At 42.5% G+C, this 17283-nt stretch overlaps 1 protein-coding gene across 13 annotated transcripts in view; it reads right to left on the bottom strand.

Annotated features, from left to right (window-relative positions):
- Positions 1-2378: 2378 nt before the first annotated feature.
- Positions 2379-17283, bottom strand: part of LOC123063618 (uncharacterized) — a 17671-nt gene continuing 2766 nt past the window's right edge. The window contains exons 1-16 of one of the 13 annotated variants that reach the window (XM_044487479.1): positions 17034-17266; positions 16242-16378; positions 14048-14189; positions 13166-13951; positions 12373-12493; positions 10590-10716; positions 8950-9019; positions 8593-8847; positions 7786-7857; positions 6757-6833; positions 5262-5352; positions 4404-4526; positions 3476-3858; positions 3228-3320; positions 2967-3138; positions 2379-2708 (exon numbers count right to left, since the gene is read on the bottom strand). In XM_044487479.1, coding sequence (XP_044343414.1) covers positions 3725-3858; positions 4404-4526; positions 5262-5352; positions 6757-6833; positions 7786-7857; positions 8593-8847; positions 8950-9019; positions 10590-10716; positions 12373-12493; positions 13166-13178 — 1083 coding nt within the window. In that variant the 5' untranslated portion in view covers positions 13179-13951; positions 14048-14189; positions 16242-16378; positions 17034-17266 and the 3' untranslated portion in view covers positions 2379-2708; positions 2967-3138; positions 3228-3320; positions 3476-3724. Of the gene's footprint in view, positions 2709-2731; positions 2891-2966; positions 3139-3227; positions 3321-3475; positions 3859-4403; positions 4527-5261; positions 5398-6756; positions 6834-7785; positions 7858-8592; positions 8848-8949; positions 9020-10589; positions 10717-12161; positions 12292-12372; positions 12494-13165; positions 13952-14047; positions 14199-16241; positions 17267-17283 lie in introns of those variants that run through there. The other 12 variants (XM_044487477.1, XM_044487478.1, XM_044487476.1 and 9 more) reach the window with 12 other exon arrangements.

Genomic DNA, 17283 nt, shown 5'->3' with positions numbered 1-17283 from the left:
AAAAGGAAAGGGAACATAGGAGGCTGGGACACCGTATTAGCAAATCGAGGTCACTATGTGCCCCAAGCCTCTGCCCTTTTTCCGGATCGATGCACAAACAGGACAATCACAAAAACTTAAAAAACTTATGTGATATACTTCTAGATCTGACTGGGGAGGAGCTACCATGTACCTTACGTGGTGTGTAGATGGCCAGGTGAGCCAGCATCCAGGCAACCCTACGGCTAATGGAAGCACCTTGCGTGTGTTGCGTTGGGGCAAACTTGATCCGAGATTGTTGGCCACAACGCCCGCAGTAGTAGCTTTTAACTTCTTTTTCCTTCACATCCTTGCGTGGCTTGATTGATCTTCCACGTCTGCGCATGGTATGAGGAACAGAAGACATCGGGGGCTCTAACACCATGATCGATCAGAGGAGGATTTAATGAGAGACGAAGACCGAGGCACATGGAGATGATGGCTGTACTAAGAGACATAACCGTTGGATGCACTGGCGTGGGTGGACCATATCCTCCCGCAAGAGCGACATCTTAGCACCGGAGAAGAGGTTAACGATCATCTCGGATGAGGCGACCCAGCCACCATCGTGGCTGCCCACAAAGCACCGGCGGGCTGCCTCGCTGCGGAGAGAGGGCCGCGGCAGGACCATGCCCTCTTCTGGACAGTAGGCATAATTCGTCTCGTGGCTGCCGCTTGGGTCAAGGATGAGCCATGGAAAACGGCCGCGTGCCAGGTGCATCGACGCAACGGCACGCCATGCCGTGCACACAGCCGGAAAGCGGACGCGGTCGATCGGCTTGGCGAGCCTGAGGTAGCTTATCGCTAGGAGATCATCGGGGATGCCGCTGGACCACCGGTCCGCCGCCGATGAGTTGGCTTGGGCGCCGCCCACGCAAGCGTTGGCGTTGGTGGACGCCATCTTTCCGTACGTTGAAGAGGCGGGCACCGGCCGATCGATCCTAACTGTCCACGGTAGGGTAAGAGATGGATCTTTATGCGACACAAGGTGTACATACGTGTCCGATCACAACTCTGTCACATGCATGCAGAGTTATTTTTCTTAGCCTGGTACGTATAAGATGATCGATTGCGTGCACGTACAGCACGGCGCGTGGATGGCTTCCGTCGATTGCGTGCGTGACGGGACGTGGATTTTTAGAATAGCTGCACCCCGGCCCTGGTATCCTGGTTGTCCAATATTGCTTTAAGATCTGTGCAACACAACTAACTTTTCGTATGAAAATTTCTCTTTTTTGTTTCTCTCACATAAAAGATGTCTTGAAGTTCAAACCTTTGCAGCGTGGCAAAGCTTTCCATCTAGAATCTAGGATAAATCTTTCAGAATTTTTTGTCAAACATAAATATACAAAAAATGATTTTTTACATTAAAAAAATCGTTTTTGTATATTTATATTTGACAAAAAAATCTAAAAGATTTATCCTAGATTCTAGATAGAAAACTTTGCTACGCTGCAAAGGTTTGAACTTCAAAATATGTTCTATGTGAGAGAAACAAAAAAAAATGTGTTTGCACGAATCGCGATGCGCAAAATGGATGGCTAGATAGAGAGGGCCCGGGTGCAGCTGTGCTATTTTATATTTTCGGTGCGTGACGTGACGTCACACGTTCGCTCGCTCGCTGGCTCGCCCGCCAAATCTCAGTCTAACACAAACGCGCGCGTACGGCTGCCTCGCTGCGGAGTATACAGGAATCAGGAAACGAACCAAAAAAAATAAAAGGAATCGGAGATCACGTATACAGGGCCCCCCAAAAAAGGAACGGAGTGGGATCTGATCTGCTTCTATTTCTTGTCTTCAAAGCATCGCAACTTTGCTACTCATACATACATATACACAGAATCTACATACAAGATGGGTTCTGATTTTCCTCCTTTTTCTCCCAGCGTGTCAGCCTCCATCTATCTATGTATCAGTGAATGGAAAGCACCAACAAATAAAATGCCAAGACCCTCGATCGACTTTGCCATGCTAACAACTTCTGACCCTAGATCAGTAAGGAACAGAGATTTCAGGGGTGCGTGCACATCTCACAAACACACACTAGCAAGTTTACAAAACAACATGCATATTATTCAGTTTCAATCACTGTTTTAAATAGCCCGCTATAGCTCCGGTATAGCACGCTATAGCGTTTACAAAAGGTCTTGCGCTAAGAGACTTCGGTCCAAACAAATGAACAAACATTTTAAATAGCGCGCTATAGCTCCGCTATAGCACGCTATAGCATTTGAAAGAGGTCCGGCGCTAAGATGCTTAGCGCGCTATTTAAAACTTTGGTTTCAATATGTGACTCGCTCACTTCGTGAGACAATCTTCAACCGAGATTCTGAAAATCAATCATGGTCGCAATACATACATGAACGAGTAAATGACATCAATTTTCAACAGGTACAGGTTCCTGAGTTCAACAACACCCAGCCTAAACACAATTTGCAAGTCCAGCTCATTTTACACAGTGCTTCCGGTCTGAATCTCGCCTCTCTTCGGCGCCTTGCCACTTGTGTCAACCCAATTCAACGACCGCCTTTTCTCGTCTTGCCACCAACAAGCATATGCGAATGCATAACAAATCGAGAACAGCATCAACACAACATGGTACCAAACGGAATTCATCCATCGGCAAAGGACAAATAAAATAGTTCACATTTTCCTAGATTCTCTCCTTGCTGCCTCCCTCTGTGATATGCCTGAAAAGGTGGGAGAAGAAAAGCTCAGTCGCTGTATATATATAACCAATGGAAAGAAAAAAAATCGACAACATGAATAATGAGTGCCTAATGACACTCCAATGGTAGAAACAGATATACTCAGGAAAGTTTGTGCTATAGATCAAACAAGCTCTTGCTGCGCAAAGTTGTATCCTGTCACACTTTCATAAGATGCATGCAAGGTCAAGACTAGAGACAAAAAAAATGATCTTTACAACGGATTCAAATCATACGCACCTACAACCTAGGCACGGGGCTTCTGTAATTGTTGTAGCTGAGGGCGCAGAGCTCCAGGATCACGCCCTTGTCGACGCTGAGCATCTCCACCATGTAATCTTGACCAACAAACAGCTGGCAGGCAGTACCCGTGGACGTGAAAATCACCATAGTATAATTGGTACCCTACGGCCTGCATCAAGGATCACAATATACATTCATGGTCAAGACTAGATACAAACAAAAGAACCGTTTTTTACTGCAGATCCAAATCATACGCACCCACAGCCATGGTGGTTCCGTACTGCTTGTAGTTGAGGATGCAGTGCTTCAGGATGATGCTCTTGTCGACACGGAGCTTCTTCACCATGTAATCTGGATCACCAGACAATCAAATAGTCAACAGCAGCATGAACTTATCAGCCCCGTACACACACAAACAAGGCAAGCATCTCTTCTCCCTGCAAACTGATGACTAGCACTAGTACAGATCTTGAGTGGAACCAGCAAGGTATGGTTTATGTGCATACCTCTGATATGGGTCATGACATCAAGGCCGATTTATCAAGCAAGGTTTGACATAGTGAGGAGGGGGAAGTCACAGTTGGACCAATTTCAGCATGTATATACCCTCCCAAGTCCCAAGTATCCTGGTCCATTCCACGCAGACACAGGAACCATAACATTGGGATCTCTACAGACCTTTAGACCATCCAATGGCAACAGGGTTCCTCGTGCATGTTGATTGATTGCTTAAATACATCCAGCGAGCCCTGCCTTCAACCAATATGGCCACCTCCTCGCACATCTGGGTGTCCCCGCTTCCAAGCCCAACACTCTCTAGACCGGCAAGGCGTATTCAGCGAGATCCATTGCTCGCTCACTATCATCCATCCATTCCATGACACGGAACCTGATGTCCATATACCAACCAAACTTCAAAATCAGAGATTTAAATCCAGACCAAAACTTAAAGAACCAGTGACCAGAGCAACTTCACAAACTAAATGTTCTATAGTGAGTGATCAAGAAAGACACCAACTGTTGGCTCCTACTATTACAGGTAGGTAGCCATGGCAGCGAGGCCATGGCCATTACTTCTGTTATTTTTTATAATATCCTAGTCAACTTTGTTCTGCAACAAACAGCAAGAAATAGTTCCATCACTTATATTCTTCTCTTGTTAAGAACATCTCATGGCAAGAAATTTACTTGACAAGTAGACAAGTATGTTTACCTATAATGCCAAAACAGAGAGAGCCCTTTGATAAAAGTAGAACAGGGCCCTTGTGTAGCAAGATGGAAATTATCTAGCCAGCAGAAACCACTAGAGCATCACTTGGTGACCCAATTGAGGCTAGATCCAAAACCTAAAGTGGTCATGGCTATACGCATAGTCATGGCCCGATGACCATGTGCTCATTGCAGGGGGAAGAAGAGAGACTCGGTAGGACTCACCTTTAATGTTTGTAGCCGTTGCCGTCACACGGTGACAGCGGAGAGCTGGACAAAGACAGGGAGACCGAGCCCAGCCTGTATGGCCAACAGATACACTCGCGGGAGGCAAGAAATCACAATCAACTGCCCAATTACATAAAACAAAATTTTTTAGTTTTTTCTCATTAGATCCAGCAAGACAATGCGGTACAAAACACAATGCACAAACAAGCATTTCCATTCTTCCAGGAAACATAGATTCATTTCATTAAAGCACAAAATCGAATTCTATGTTGACAAACATGGATGGCCAAGAAAATATAGTACATTTAAATCACTGGCATATCAAAATATTGCCCCATTTTAATTCTCAAAATAAGCATTTTGGTACGATAACACATAGGGGTGCAGCAGTTCCATGCCGAAGAACCAACCAACATATGCACCACTCTGATATATTAGCCACCACAAGATTATCAGCCACAACAACACTATTCAGAACCATCAGATCCCCATGTTGCATCAACACAGGTCAAACATTTGCATCATCAGGAGATAAACTAATGGATATTCAACACATAACAAGTTCCTGTCCAATCCACCACTACTCATCCAGTAAAAGAATCCCCATCCTTGCAGATAAAAACACACCTTAATTCAAATGCTACACAACTAGTGCTCACTTTTTTCAAACAAAAAGGCAAGCATTCTCTAACTATCACAGTTATGTACTCTCACACTTTCATCGCACATTTTACATATTAATGGTAAAAACATATTACTCTGGGAAAGTTTGTGTCAATGAACAAACAAGGGTCCACAAATTCAAATACAAAACTATACAGACTTTGGGACCTTGAAATTGGAGTGGAAGAGTACCTGCTGAGGCACAGGTGACGCCGCGGGTTACAAGTGCATCATACTTGAGGGGCAACATCGGACAGTGAGTCGCTACATCCAGAAATGCTTTCTGTCAACGCATGTAAACTTCCATTTAGAAAAAAAATCAGTGCCCCTGTAGTTAAATACTTCCAGGCATTAGCAGCTCGGTTGCACCACAGGAAAACAAACGAGGGTATAAAGCTAAAAGGAACACAGCACTAATACTTTTAGCAGCTCGGATGCACAGCAGGAGAACAAAGATATAAAGACAATCAAGAAAAGTCCTAACATTTTATAATAGGTTGCGACTTTCAACATGATGGTAAACATAAACATTGCACCAACCTACTATAGACAAGCTTGAGTTCCTATTTATTGTGTTGGTTCAGGTACATCAGAACAAAAATAAAACTTTCTAACAAACAAAACCAAGCACATTAGATTTAATTAACATCAACTTGCAATAGTTCAGCAAAAGTTGGGTCTTTTGATGCTCAACGGGTAATAATACTATGAAATTGGTGGCCCTTGCTCATATTATAGTTATAAGTTTGATTGTGATTACACGAATGTTTGGAAACCAACTGTTTTATCAATAGTCTCAAGAAAAAATGCAACCGTTCTGTTGTGAGCATTCAAGACTCGCAGACCCACCAAGTTTCTATCAGTTTACTATTCCTCCATATTTACATCAAGATGCTCATGCAGCCCACCAAGAAATTATGACATCATAATAAGCAAGGAAGATATGCATGCATAGTGTCCATGTTGTTTGCAAAGAACAGGTATACATGCATGCTAGGTAGGCATCAACATGCAAAGCTGGGTCACTAATTTGCTAGAACTACACATGTTCATTACATGAAAAAGGATGATCTGCTACAACACTAGTTGCTGCATCACAGCAACCTAAATTCACCGATGTTGCTGCTAGCATCAACACGGGTCAAACCATTGCATCATCAAGGGATATTCAGCGCATAGCATGTTTCTGTCCAATCCACCAGTGGTACTAATCCAAAGTAAAAAATTCCCCATACTTCCGTGGAAAACACAACTTAATTCAAATGCGCAATTATCAACAATATGCGCAATTATGTCCTCTTACACTTTCACCACTGAATATTTTATAAACCAATGGTAGAAACATGTATACTCAGAAGATATACTAATATCTATTCAACACATAACAATTTTCTGTCCACTCCACCACTACTAGTAAACAAAATCCCCATCCTTGCAGGTAAAAACACACCTTAATTCAAATGCCTACACAACTAGCGGTCATTTTCCCAACCAAAAATGCAAAACATTTTTTAAAATTATCACAGTTATGTCCTCTCACACTTTCACCACTGAACATTTTACATACCAATGGTAGAAATATATAACTCTGGGAAAGTTTGTGCCATAGATCAAACAAGTGTTCGCAAATTCCAGCGCCAAATCAGTCTACAGGCTTTGGGACCTTGAAATTGGAGTGGAAGAGTACCTGCTGACGCGCAGGTGATATCATGGTTACAAGTGCATCTTCCTTGAGGAGCAACATCAGGGATCCAGTCGCTGCATCTAGAAATGATTTTTATCAACGCATGTAAACTTCCATTTAAAAAATGGAAACTTTGAGGCTTTAGCAGCTCGGTTACACCTCCGGAGAACAAACAAGGGTATAAAGCTAAAACAAACACAGTGCCCCTATAACCATACTTTTAGCATCTCGGACAATCAAGAAAAGCCCTGACATTTAATAAAAGGCTGGAACTTCCAACATAATGATAAACACTGCACCAACCTCCCATTGACCACCTTCAGTCACTACTTTTTGTTGTCAGCATTAAAGACTCATAGACCCACCAGGTTTCCATAAGTTTACTATTCGTCCATATTTACATCAAGATGCAACTCATGCAACCCACCGAGAAATTAGAACATCATAATAGGCAAGGCAGATAAACAATCATAGTATCCATGTAGTTTGCAAAGAACGGATATACATGCATGCTAGGTAGGCATCAACATGCAAAGCACTGGGTCACTAGTTTTCTACAACTACACATGTTCATTACATGAGAAAGGATGATCAGCTACAGCACTAGTTACTGCACAGTGACCTTCAGAACCATTGAACGACGATTTTGCTGCTAGCATCCACGGGTCAAACCATTGCATCATCAAAAAGTAAACCAAGTGATATTCAGTGCACAGCATGTTTCTGTCCAATCCACCAGGGGTACTCATCCAAAGTAAAAACTTCTTCATACTTTCGTGGAAACCACAACTTAATTCAAATGCATAGACAAACAGTGCCCATTTTCTGCGGAAAAGATTCAAGCATTCTCTATATTTGTCGACAATATGCGCAGTTATGTCTCGCACTTTCACCACTAAATATTTTATAAACCAATGGTAGAAACACATGTACACAAGAAAGATTGTGTCATGGATCAAACAAATCCCCGCAAATTCTGGCCCATAATCAGACTACAGTCTTTGGGACCTTGAAACTGGAGTGAAAGAGTACCTGCTGAGTCACACGCAACGCCACGGGTTCTAAATGTATCATCCTCGAGGAGCAACATCAGAGAACTAACCGCTGCATGTAGCAATGGCATCCTGTCAGCGCATGTAAACTCAGTGCCCCTGCGGCTAACAAAATTTAGAACAAACAAGGGTATAAAGCTGAAAGAAACTCAGGCCTCTTATAAACAGACAATCAAGAAAAGACCTAACACTTACTAAGCTCAAAGGGCCAACAATGGATCTTTTAAGCCACCAAATCAGTCATAGAAAGGAGATAAAGCCCAATGTAGCACCTAATGCTGCTTCAAATCGACAAGATGTTGATCCGATCCAACTAACTTTGAAATGAGTCAGACACCCTATTGGGAACAATGAGCTGGGCACTTTGATGCGGTCCATACTTTGAAGCCAGCCAATGCAAACTGTCTGCTCTGAAGTTGAACAGAAAAAAATAGAATTGCATACCATACTTTGGCAGATAAAGTTGAGAAATAGCATAACATTTTCTACGAGAGCAAACATACACAATGCATACTCCACTGTATGTAATTCATAACAAAGAGCAATTCAAATGACTGAAGTGTGTCACCTACTAACCACTTAAACACTTCCCCCACGATTAGTGGTTCAGGTATCGAGAGTAAAATACTGACCATCAACTCAATTCCTACGGCCGCACTAATCAGCATGCAACGTGAAACCTCTATGGTCATAGAAGCCAGCCAATGACGAAATGTAACCAAGGCTCGATGGGCATGGGCACATAGAGCACAAGAAAAGGCAGGGGAGAGGAACAGAAGTGGCTTACCTACATGCTGGAGTGGAAGAAGCGGCCAACAGAGGAGCCGCGCGGCAGTGAGTGCCGACATAGACAGCTTCTTCGCTGACCAAACTCGTGTTGGACGGCGTTGCCTCCGCGCCGCCATCGCCAAAGGCGCACCTGGCAAAAGACTGCTCGGCAGCCCGACCATGGTTGTTCCGTAATGCTTGAAGACGAGGAGGATGCACAACTCCAGGCTGACACTCTTGTTGATGCCGAGCTTCTCAGCCATATAAGCTCTCCCTGCACACATCAACACCACACATATATTCATCTCTTCCTGCAAACTGACTGATACTGAAAAGATTTTTGGTAGAACAAGCAGAGTTTGGTTTATGTCTGTACCTTGGAAATGGATGTACTTCATGGTGTCAAGGTCGATGCCGGAAGCCACCCGGTAGAGTATCATCACGACCTAAAGAGAAAAAGGTCCATTACAAAGAGATATTACACTTCCTAGCTTACAACAAAACAGGGTCCATCACAACAACATATCATGGGAAGCAACATGATCGCATCCTACAACAATAGAAGAAATTATATTAAGAAGACCAAGAGTCCAAATTTAGTTGTTACTACTGGTCAAGGGAATAAAAATCAAGTGTCTTTGAATTCAGAGAAACAAATCGTCCCACTGGGATCAAGCTAGCCAGTATTTGGGCATCAATAATGGAATATATTCAAGTGGAACATAAACAATAGAATTCAACTTCGCTAGTGGCGAACAGACTAGAACATTTTGTAATGTAAGGCATGATTGAAAAGGCTACAACCATCAATAAGTGTACTCTTCTGACTACAATCTTAAAATGTCTCACTATCTTAGGTGCAGAAAATCTAGTCTCAATTTCTTTCTTTGGTGTTGTTCATATCAGACTGACAAAGCAGAATTAAAGCATACTAAGGTTAAACGGATATCTAATCAGTCAGTTTTCCTAGACAGCGATGGCAGCACACAAATTAAGAGGTTGACAAATGAAACCATAAGAAGTATGATACAATTGACAGCAAGTATATGTCAACACATATTGTAAATGTGCATGTTAGCATCACCATCTACTAACATAAGGCGTGAAGTTCTACTCATACTGTATCAGCTTAACAATTAGAGTCATGCAAAGGATCCAAGAAAACTTGCCCATCAGAAACCTAAAGAAGATGATCCAACTGACAACAGGTACGCATAATACGCATGCAGGTTCACTTAGACTTGATTGAAAATATAAATCCAAACATTAAAAAATTTAGCCATGCAATGGTCCGATGGATCCAAATATAAACATACAAATCAGAAAACTACAAACACTACCTAGTTAGAACAAAAGTACTCCATTTTTATTTTGTACAACAGGCAGTAAGATAAGAAACACAAACGAAATCATGTAGTTTGCTCCATAGTTGAGAAAGGGGAAAAAATTAGTTGGAGAACTCATATCGTTTTTTTCATTTTGAACCCGGCTAAGCTCTTTGTTGTCCAAAATCAGTCGCATTTGCATATAGCCCATCTAGCCATCTCATACGGACAGAAAAATGCATCTTTTTAAGCCATCAAATCAGTGTTAGAAGGGAGACAAAGCCTTCCACTTGAGTATGTTTGGCGCTAATGTTGGAACAAACCATAGTTTTAAATAGCCGGCTATAGCCCCGCTATAGCCCGCTATAGCCTTTTCAGCAGGGTGCCGCTAAATGGCCGCCTTCATAAATAGCCCGCTATAGCCTGCTATAGCCCGCTATAGCTCCGCTATAGCTGATTTGGAGGCCCGCCGCTATTTTTCATAGCCCGCTATTTAAAACATTGGAACAAACACAGCAAGAATGAAAACTAAGGTTCATATAAGGACTCTTAACACAAGGCCGTGGCATAATTTTACAGGAGATTCACGCGCGCGAGAGGACTAGGAATCAAACAAGCATGCATCTGTGTTGAGAAGTGCATGGCTTTCAGCCTTTGACACATGGTCAGATGATCATTTACAGTTGTTTACCTGAGCAGTACATAGAGGTTCTGTTAGGTCGTCGAGCTCGTCGGGCGTGGGATCCCTCCTGTCCCGGTGGTCTTCTTTCTCCTCGCAAACGCCGTCCATTGAACCCTTCTCTGCTCGACCCTTTCTCCTGGCAAGATTAACAAATGAACAATATAGTATTTAGCATCAGCCACTAAAGCTTAAACAGCAGGCAATCGAGCTAATCAAGCCCAAACAATAGCGAAATTGGACTAGGAAGACTTGTGCTTCTGACTCAAAGTCAGTTCTACCTAGAGATTTGACACAAGAAACATTCCACCGCTAAAACATACCATGAAGGAAGCAGAGCATCACTGAATTGAAATCTCTATATAACAAGCAGCCATGAATCAAAACACGCAAAGGCTACTAATTTTACAAATCACAGCGTCCAAATCGAACAGAAAATAAAAGGAAGGGTTGACAAATGGAGCAAGCAACGATATTTATTGTCAAATTCGTTCTCTGGGTAGGTACATTGAACGGACAAATAGCAGCATTAAGCTAGAGCTAGCGGCAGCGGACAAACAACAGGTAAAGGGTGGCTAATGCAAATAAATCTAGAGTTGCATCTACAGAGGAACTAACTAATGAACTAGCCCTGGTGCGACCAATCCAACAGGTCCAACATCCAGACAGCAGGTCCACCATTTTGTGGGACACCTAAATAAAAGATAAAAATTGGGGTGGCTCGAGCAGAGGACCCCGCATGCCGGAACCAAGGAACGGAGCAGGCAGAGAGAGAGAGAGAGAGAGAGAGAGAGAGAGAGAGAGAGAGAGAGGCAGGAGCAGCCACTGGAGGATAGTAGCAACTATACTAGAGTCGAAGATGGAGGCCCTTGACGGATTCCCCACACACGGCCGCGTCTAGGACCTCCCTTCTTTGATTGAGCAGAGGAGCATGAGGAAGGAAAACAGCCCCTGCAGTCTATATCATCCTCATTCAGAAAAGAAAAAAGGCTGACATAAACCAACATGCTTAAGGGAGTAAGAATGCATAAAGACTGTAAAATAGCATTACTTATGCAGAAGCATTATCAGGGCCGTGGACAAGCTTCCTAGTGCAAACATGACAAGGTAAACAAGAGAGTTTGACTTGCTGTAAGCAATCGGCTAGTCCAACATAAAGTGTGTACGGACTTACAAGATGAGCAATAGCACTCAAATTTTCAGGAAACATGTCCAGTAGCAAGTAATCGTGGTAATCCGTAAGCAAGTTCTTCCCACATTGGGAACACAGATTTATGTTGGGTTCAGACATTGGCATCCCGAAACATGTCACTTGGACCACAAATACTAGTGACTAATTCAACCAAAGAGGAAGAAAGCAAGAGAGATTTATGAAATCTGCCAGATAGATTAATGGAATCATTTTGATTTATTCAAACCATAAGCTAACTAACTAGCTAATGTAGTATGTCATGTGCTATTTTGTTGAGAAATGGGACAAGTTCTTGCACTGATTACTGCCATCATGATGAGCGGCAATTGACGTGCAAGGAAAAAGATACTATTATGCATATATGATTGCGATGGCAAGTGAGTGGAATGTACCTCTATCCATCATCGATCATTTTGTGCAACTTGGTACCACTAAAGTAGGGATTCAACTCATCGGGAAGCCAAATTAGTATGTGAATTGAAAGGTGACACTGGTTTTGCCAAAGGTGGTAATTTTCTGCATCTAGTTTTGTCCGAAGAACATTTTTAGCATCTTCGCGATAACTTGAAGAAGGAAAAAACATCATAGTCAAGAGGGATCGACCTGCTGGGAGTCGTGGTGGACGACCTCATAGTAGAGGTTGAGGTCGGACTCGACGATGTCCTCATCAGCTTGGGCGCATGTCCCGGTCGTCGATGTCGTCCATGGAATTGGACGGGGCGTGCTGCAACAAATAGAAAAACGATTATCTTATATCACACTGATGTTCAGTCAGTACTACATTCCTATAGAGCACAGTAACCACAAATGGGCACAGGAATTTTCTTTATCTTTAACAGAAGAAGCACAAGAAGCACAAAATGTGTACGTCGGCAACACAACCCATCATGACAACATCATAACACCTACCTAGTTAGAACAAAAGCAGTGCATTTTTTTGGTCATGCGAGGCAATAGGATAAGAAACACAAACTAAATCATGTTGTTTGCTACATAGTTGAGAAAGGTGACATTCGATTAGTTGGAGGACTTGCATAGTTTTTGAATTTTGAACCCAACTAAGCTCTTTCTTGTCCAAAATCAGTTGCATTTGCAAAAAGTCCATCCAGCCAGCTCATACGGACAGAAAAATGCATCTTTTTAAGCCTACAAATTAGTGTTAGAAAGGAGACAAAGTCTTCCACTTGAGTATGTTTGGCGCTGATGTTGGAACAAACACAGCCAGAAAGAAAACTAAGGTTCATATAGGGACTCTTAACACAGGACCGTGGAATAATATTTCAGGAGACCCACACGTGGAAGAGGACTAGGAATAAAACAAGCATGCATTTATGTTGAGAAGTGTATGGCTTTCAGACTCTGACACATGGCCGAATGATCTTTTACAGGTGTTTACCTGAGCAGGACATAGAGGTTCCGTCAGGTCGTCGAGCTAGTGAGGCGTAGGATCTCTCATGTCCCGGTGGTCCTCTTCATCCTCGCCGATGTCGTCCATTGAACCCCTTCTCCTCTGCTCGACTCCTCCTAGCAATATTAATAAATGAACAGTATAGTATTTAGCACCAGCCACTGGCAAAACTAGACTAGTAAGACTTGCACTTCTGACTCAAAGTCAGTTCTACCTAGAGATTTGAAAGAAGAAACATTCCACCACTAAAACATATCACGAAGGAAGGAGAGCACCTCTGAATTCAAATCTTTATATAGCAAGCAGTCGAGCATCAAAACACTCAAAGGCTACCATTTTTTACAAAACACGGCGTCCAAATCAAACAGAAAATAAAAGGAAGGGTTGACAAACAGAGCAAGCAACGAATTTTATTGTCAAATTCATTCTCAAGGCGGGAACATTGCGGACAAACAACAGCACTAACCTAGAGCTAGCAGTAGCGGATGAACAGCAGTAAAAGGGTGGATGATGCAAATAAATTCAGAGTTGCATCTACAGAAAAACTAACTAATTAACTAGCCCTGGTGCGACCAATACAACAGCTCCAACATCCTGAAAGCAGGTCCACCGTTTTGTGGAACGGCTAAATAAAACAGTAAAATTGGGGTTGCTCGAGCAGACGACCTCGCATGCCCAAACCAAGAAACAGAGCAAGCAGAGGTGTTTGTGTTGGCCAAACTCATTGGCAGCAGCAGCGCCTCTCTGGCTAGGGTTGTTGGATGTTGCGTGTGCCTGCGTAAGGAAGGAAAGCAGGGACAGTGAGCGCATCAGAGAAGAGAATTGAAGGGAAGAAGATGAAATCGATGATGGGTGAGAGAGGGTAGATACCTTGAGGAGCAGCCACTGGAGGATAGCAGCAGCTGCTAGGGTCGAAGATGGAGGCCCTTGACGGAGTCCGCCGCACGGCCGCGTCAAGGATCTCCCTTCCTTGGAGCAGAGGAGCATTAGGAAGGAAAACAACCCCTGCGGTCTGTAGCATCTTTATTCAGAAAAGAAAAGAAAAAAGGCTGACATAAACCGACATGCTTAAGGGAGTAGAATGCATAAAGACACTGTAAAATAGCATTATTTAAGCTTAAGCATTATAAGGGCTGTGGACAAGCCTCCTAATGCAAACATGAAAAGGTAAACAAGAGAGTGTGCCTTGCTGTAAGCAATCAGCTAGTCCAATATAAAGTGTGTATGGACTTACAAGATGAGCAACAACACTCAAATTTTCAAGAAACATGTCCAGTAGCAAGTAATTATGGTAATCCTTAAGCAAGTTCTGCCCGCATTGGGAACACTGATTCATGTCGGGTTCAGACATTGGCATCGTGAAACATGTCACTTGGACCACATTCACTAGTGACTGAACTTGAACCAAAGAGGAAGAAAGCAACAGAGATTTATGAAAGCTATCCAGATAGATTAATGGAATCGTTTGATTTATTCAAACCATAAGAATGCAGTCTATCCTGTGCTATTTTGTTGAGAAATGTGACAAGTTCTTATACTGAGTAGTGCCACCATGATGAGCCGCAATTGACATGCAAGGACAGAGATACTACTATGGATATATGATTGCCATTGGCGAGTGAGTCGAATGTATCTCTATCCATCACTATCATTCAGTGCTATTTGGTACCACTAAATTAGGGACTCAACTCATCGGGAAACAAAATTGCCGATTAAGAAATCTTTGAATGGCCGATGGCCAACACAAAAAATTCACCACGGCTCAAGCAAGATGACGATAATGACGACAAATTTGATAGTTCAGAGACATACTTGAACAGCCAAATAAGACAGTAGCTTAGCTACCAAGTACTATATATCTTGTGCTAGTGACTAAGTCATTCATGTGAATCTCATCCTAGACATGTATGTGTACAGAAGAGAGATGGATTTTTTTCTTGAGTAGCTGCAAACACAACTTTGATAGCAAGCAAACTAACAGGGTGAAAATTTCTATCTATTAAGCATCTACAAAATTTAGAAATAAAACATAGAGTTAAGACGATGTTGATACAGTAGAGACTGAACCTAAATATGGTACAGATTCATGGAACTTGAACGATCCAACAAAAAATAATTCTGGGCATGCATATAGAGATTGGCTACAGACCAAACAGTCCAGCATCAAATGAAAATGAAAATGATTGATTTGATTTGTGGTAATTTGACTGATTCGGTTGGTTGTCAGCACACAGAATTCAACATTGCTCAAGCAAGATGATGATAATAAAAAAATTGATTTTTCAGATACTTGAGCAGCCAAAAAAAAAGTAGCTTAGCTAGCTACCACGGTTTTGGGTACCGCCCGAGAAAAACGGTTACCGGGCGGATACCGAGTTTCTCGCTGCCCCACGAGAAAGATCGATCCCGAGCAAAAAATTCCGATTTTTTTGAATTTTTACGTACAACGTAGTCTGAAATAAGGGAGCATCTCTGTAGTATGACAAAACTTAGCTACGGCGCGATGGTAACCATGTAGTTACTTCACCCAGACGACGCAGGTTCGATTCCCCTACTCTACACAACATTTTTTTGTCTATTTTTCAAAAAAATTACGTGAAAAAAGAAGTAGCGGGCAAGACTCGAAATCCTGACCTCTTTACCTAGAGCGGGTACATGTTCCACTGAGATACTACCACTTCGTTGTGCAATATCAGTTTAAGTTCTATCTACCTCTAGTATAAAAAAATTTGAATTCAAAATTCAAAAATAAATTTCGTCCGAAATATATTCGGTATTTTTCGGTAACCGTGGTAACCAAGAATCTCGCCCCCCCACGAGAAAATTCGTCCATTCGGAATCCAAAACCTTGCTAGCTACCAAGTAAATAGCCTGTGGTCTTGACAAGAGCAGCAAGGTTGGGTGCTTTACATTACACAAAGAGGAACATTCATAATATAAAAGAGGTTCAGACTTCAAACATTCGTCGTATCAAAGAGACATACATCAGAGTAATACTCATTATATCAACAGGGTCATTTTTGGCAAACAAATAAAATCCATGTGTTACGTGCATGTGTGTTACCGATGAAGATGTCGTTCCTGTTGGCAGCATCCACGTTGACGTTGTTGTACCTGATGGCCATGTTGCTGACAGCCGTCCTGTCCGGCATGCTTGAGCACGGAGAAGAGCACTTCCCCCTAGTCCTCTGTTAGCTGCAGCTAATATGGGCCAACACGGTTATCATCCAGATCGAAAACTGACTGAATACTTGAAACAACACAGTGGCTCGTGATTCTAGTCAAGTGTATGACCAAAAAGCATTATGACCCCCACTTCCTGTTTACAGTAGCTCTCCAGGCCTCCCCTCTTCTTTCTATCTTGTATTTATATTTAAAAATAACTTGTCAACAAGACATGTCCTGCCGAGAAGATTCACTTTAACGGACCAAATTATGCATGTGAAGACAAGTTAATCCAGATAAAGGGGAGGTAGCACAGATTGTAGCAGTACAGTCACGTGTATTTACAACATGTTTAGCTTGGAAATCTTAAGCCAAGAATGGTATACTACTACACTTACCTTTCAAGTTGACAAAGCAAAAACTCTTGCAAGAAGAGCGCCACTGGGCTGCTATGCTAAGCTACTACAAGACTTGTGCTTGAAGTAGTGCTGCTGCTACAACAAGTGCAGCACAAAGCAGCAGCCGCAGGAAAATTAAAATCTGGGCTGCTGTTAGGTGGTCTTTGGAGGTGGATCACAATGAAGTAGTATGTAGTCTTGAAGGCCAAGACAGAATTAACAACGGGTAGATGGACGTGGACACACATAGCATTCCAAAATCGCGTGAGCACAAAACAGGGAAAGCCACTAACCTTGGCTTGGCTGTCAAGATGAACCCTTCCTTCTCCTATGCACTACTCGGTGACGATGTTGTACTGAATCCAAAAAAGAAGAAGAAATATTTGAATGGCCGATGGGCAGCACACACAAAATTCACCACAGCTCGAGCAAGATGATGATGATGATGACAAATTTGATTGTTCAGAGACATACTTGCGCAGCCAAAAAAGACAGTAGCTTAGCTAGCTATCACAATCTTGGTGTATTAGGGGTTTAAACCCC

This window comes from Triticum aestivum, chromosome 3A (genome assembly GCF_018294505.1).
Source record: "Triticum aestivum cultivar Chinese Spring chromosome 3A, IWGSC CS RefSeq v2.1, whole genome shotgun sequence".
NCBI lineage: Eukaryota > Viridiplantae > Streptophyta > Magnoliopsida > Poales > Poaceae > Triticum > Triticum aestivum.
The sequence above is the reverse complement of the archived record's forward strand: the minus strand, read 5'-3'. Positions and strand labels throughout refer to the sequence as shown.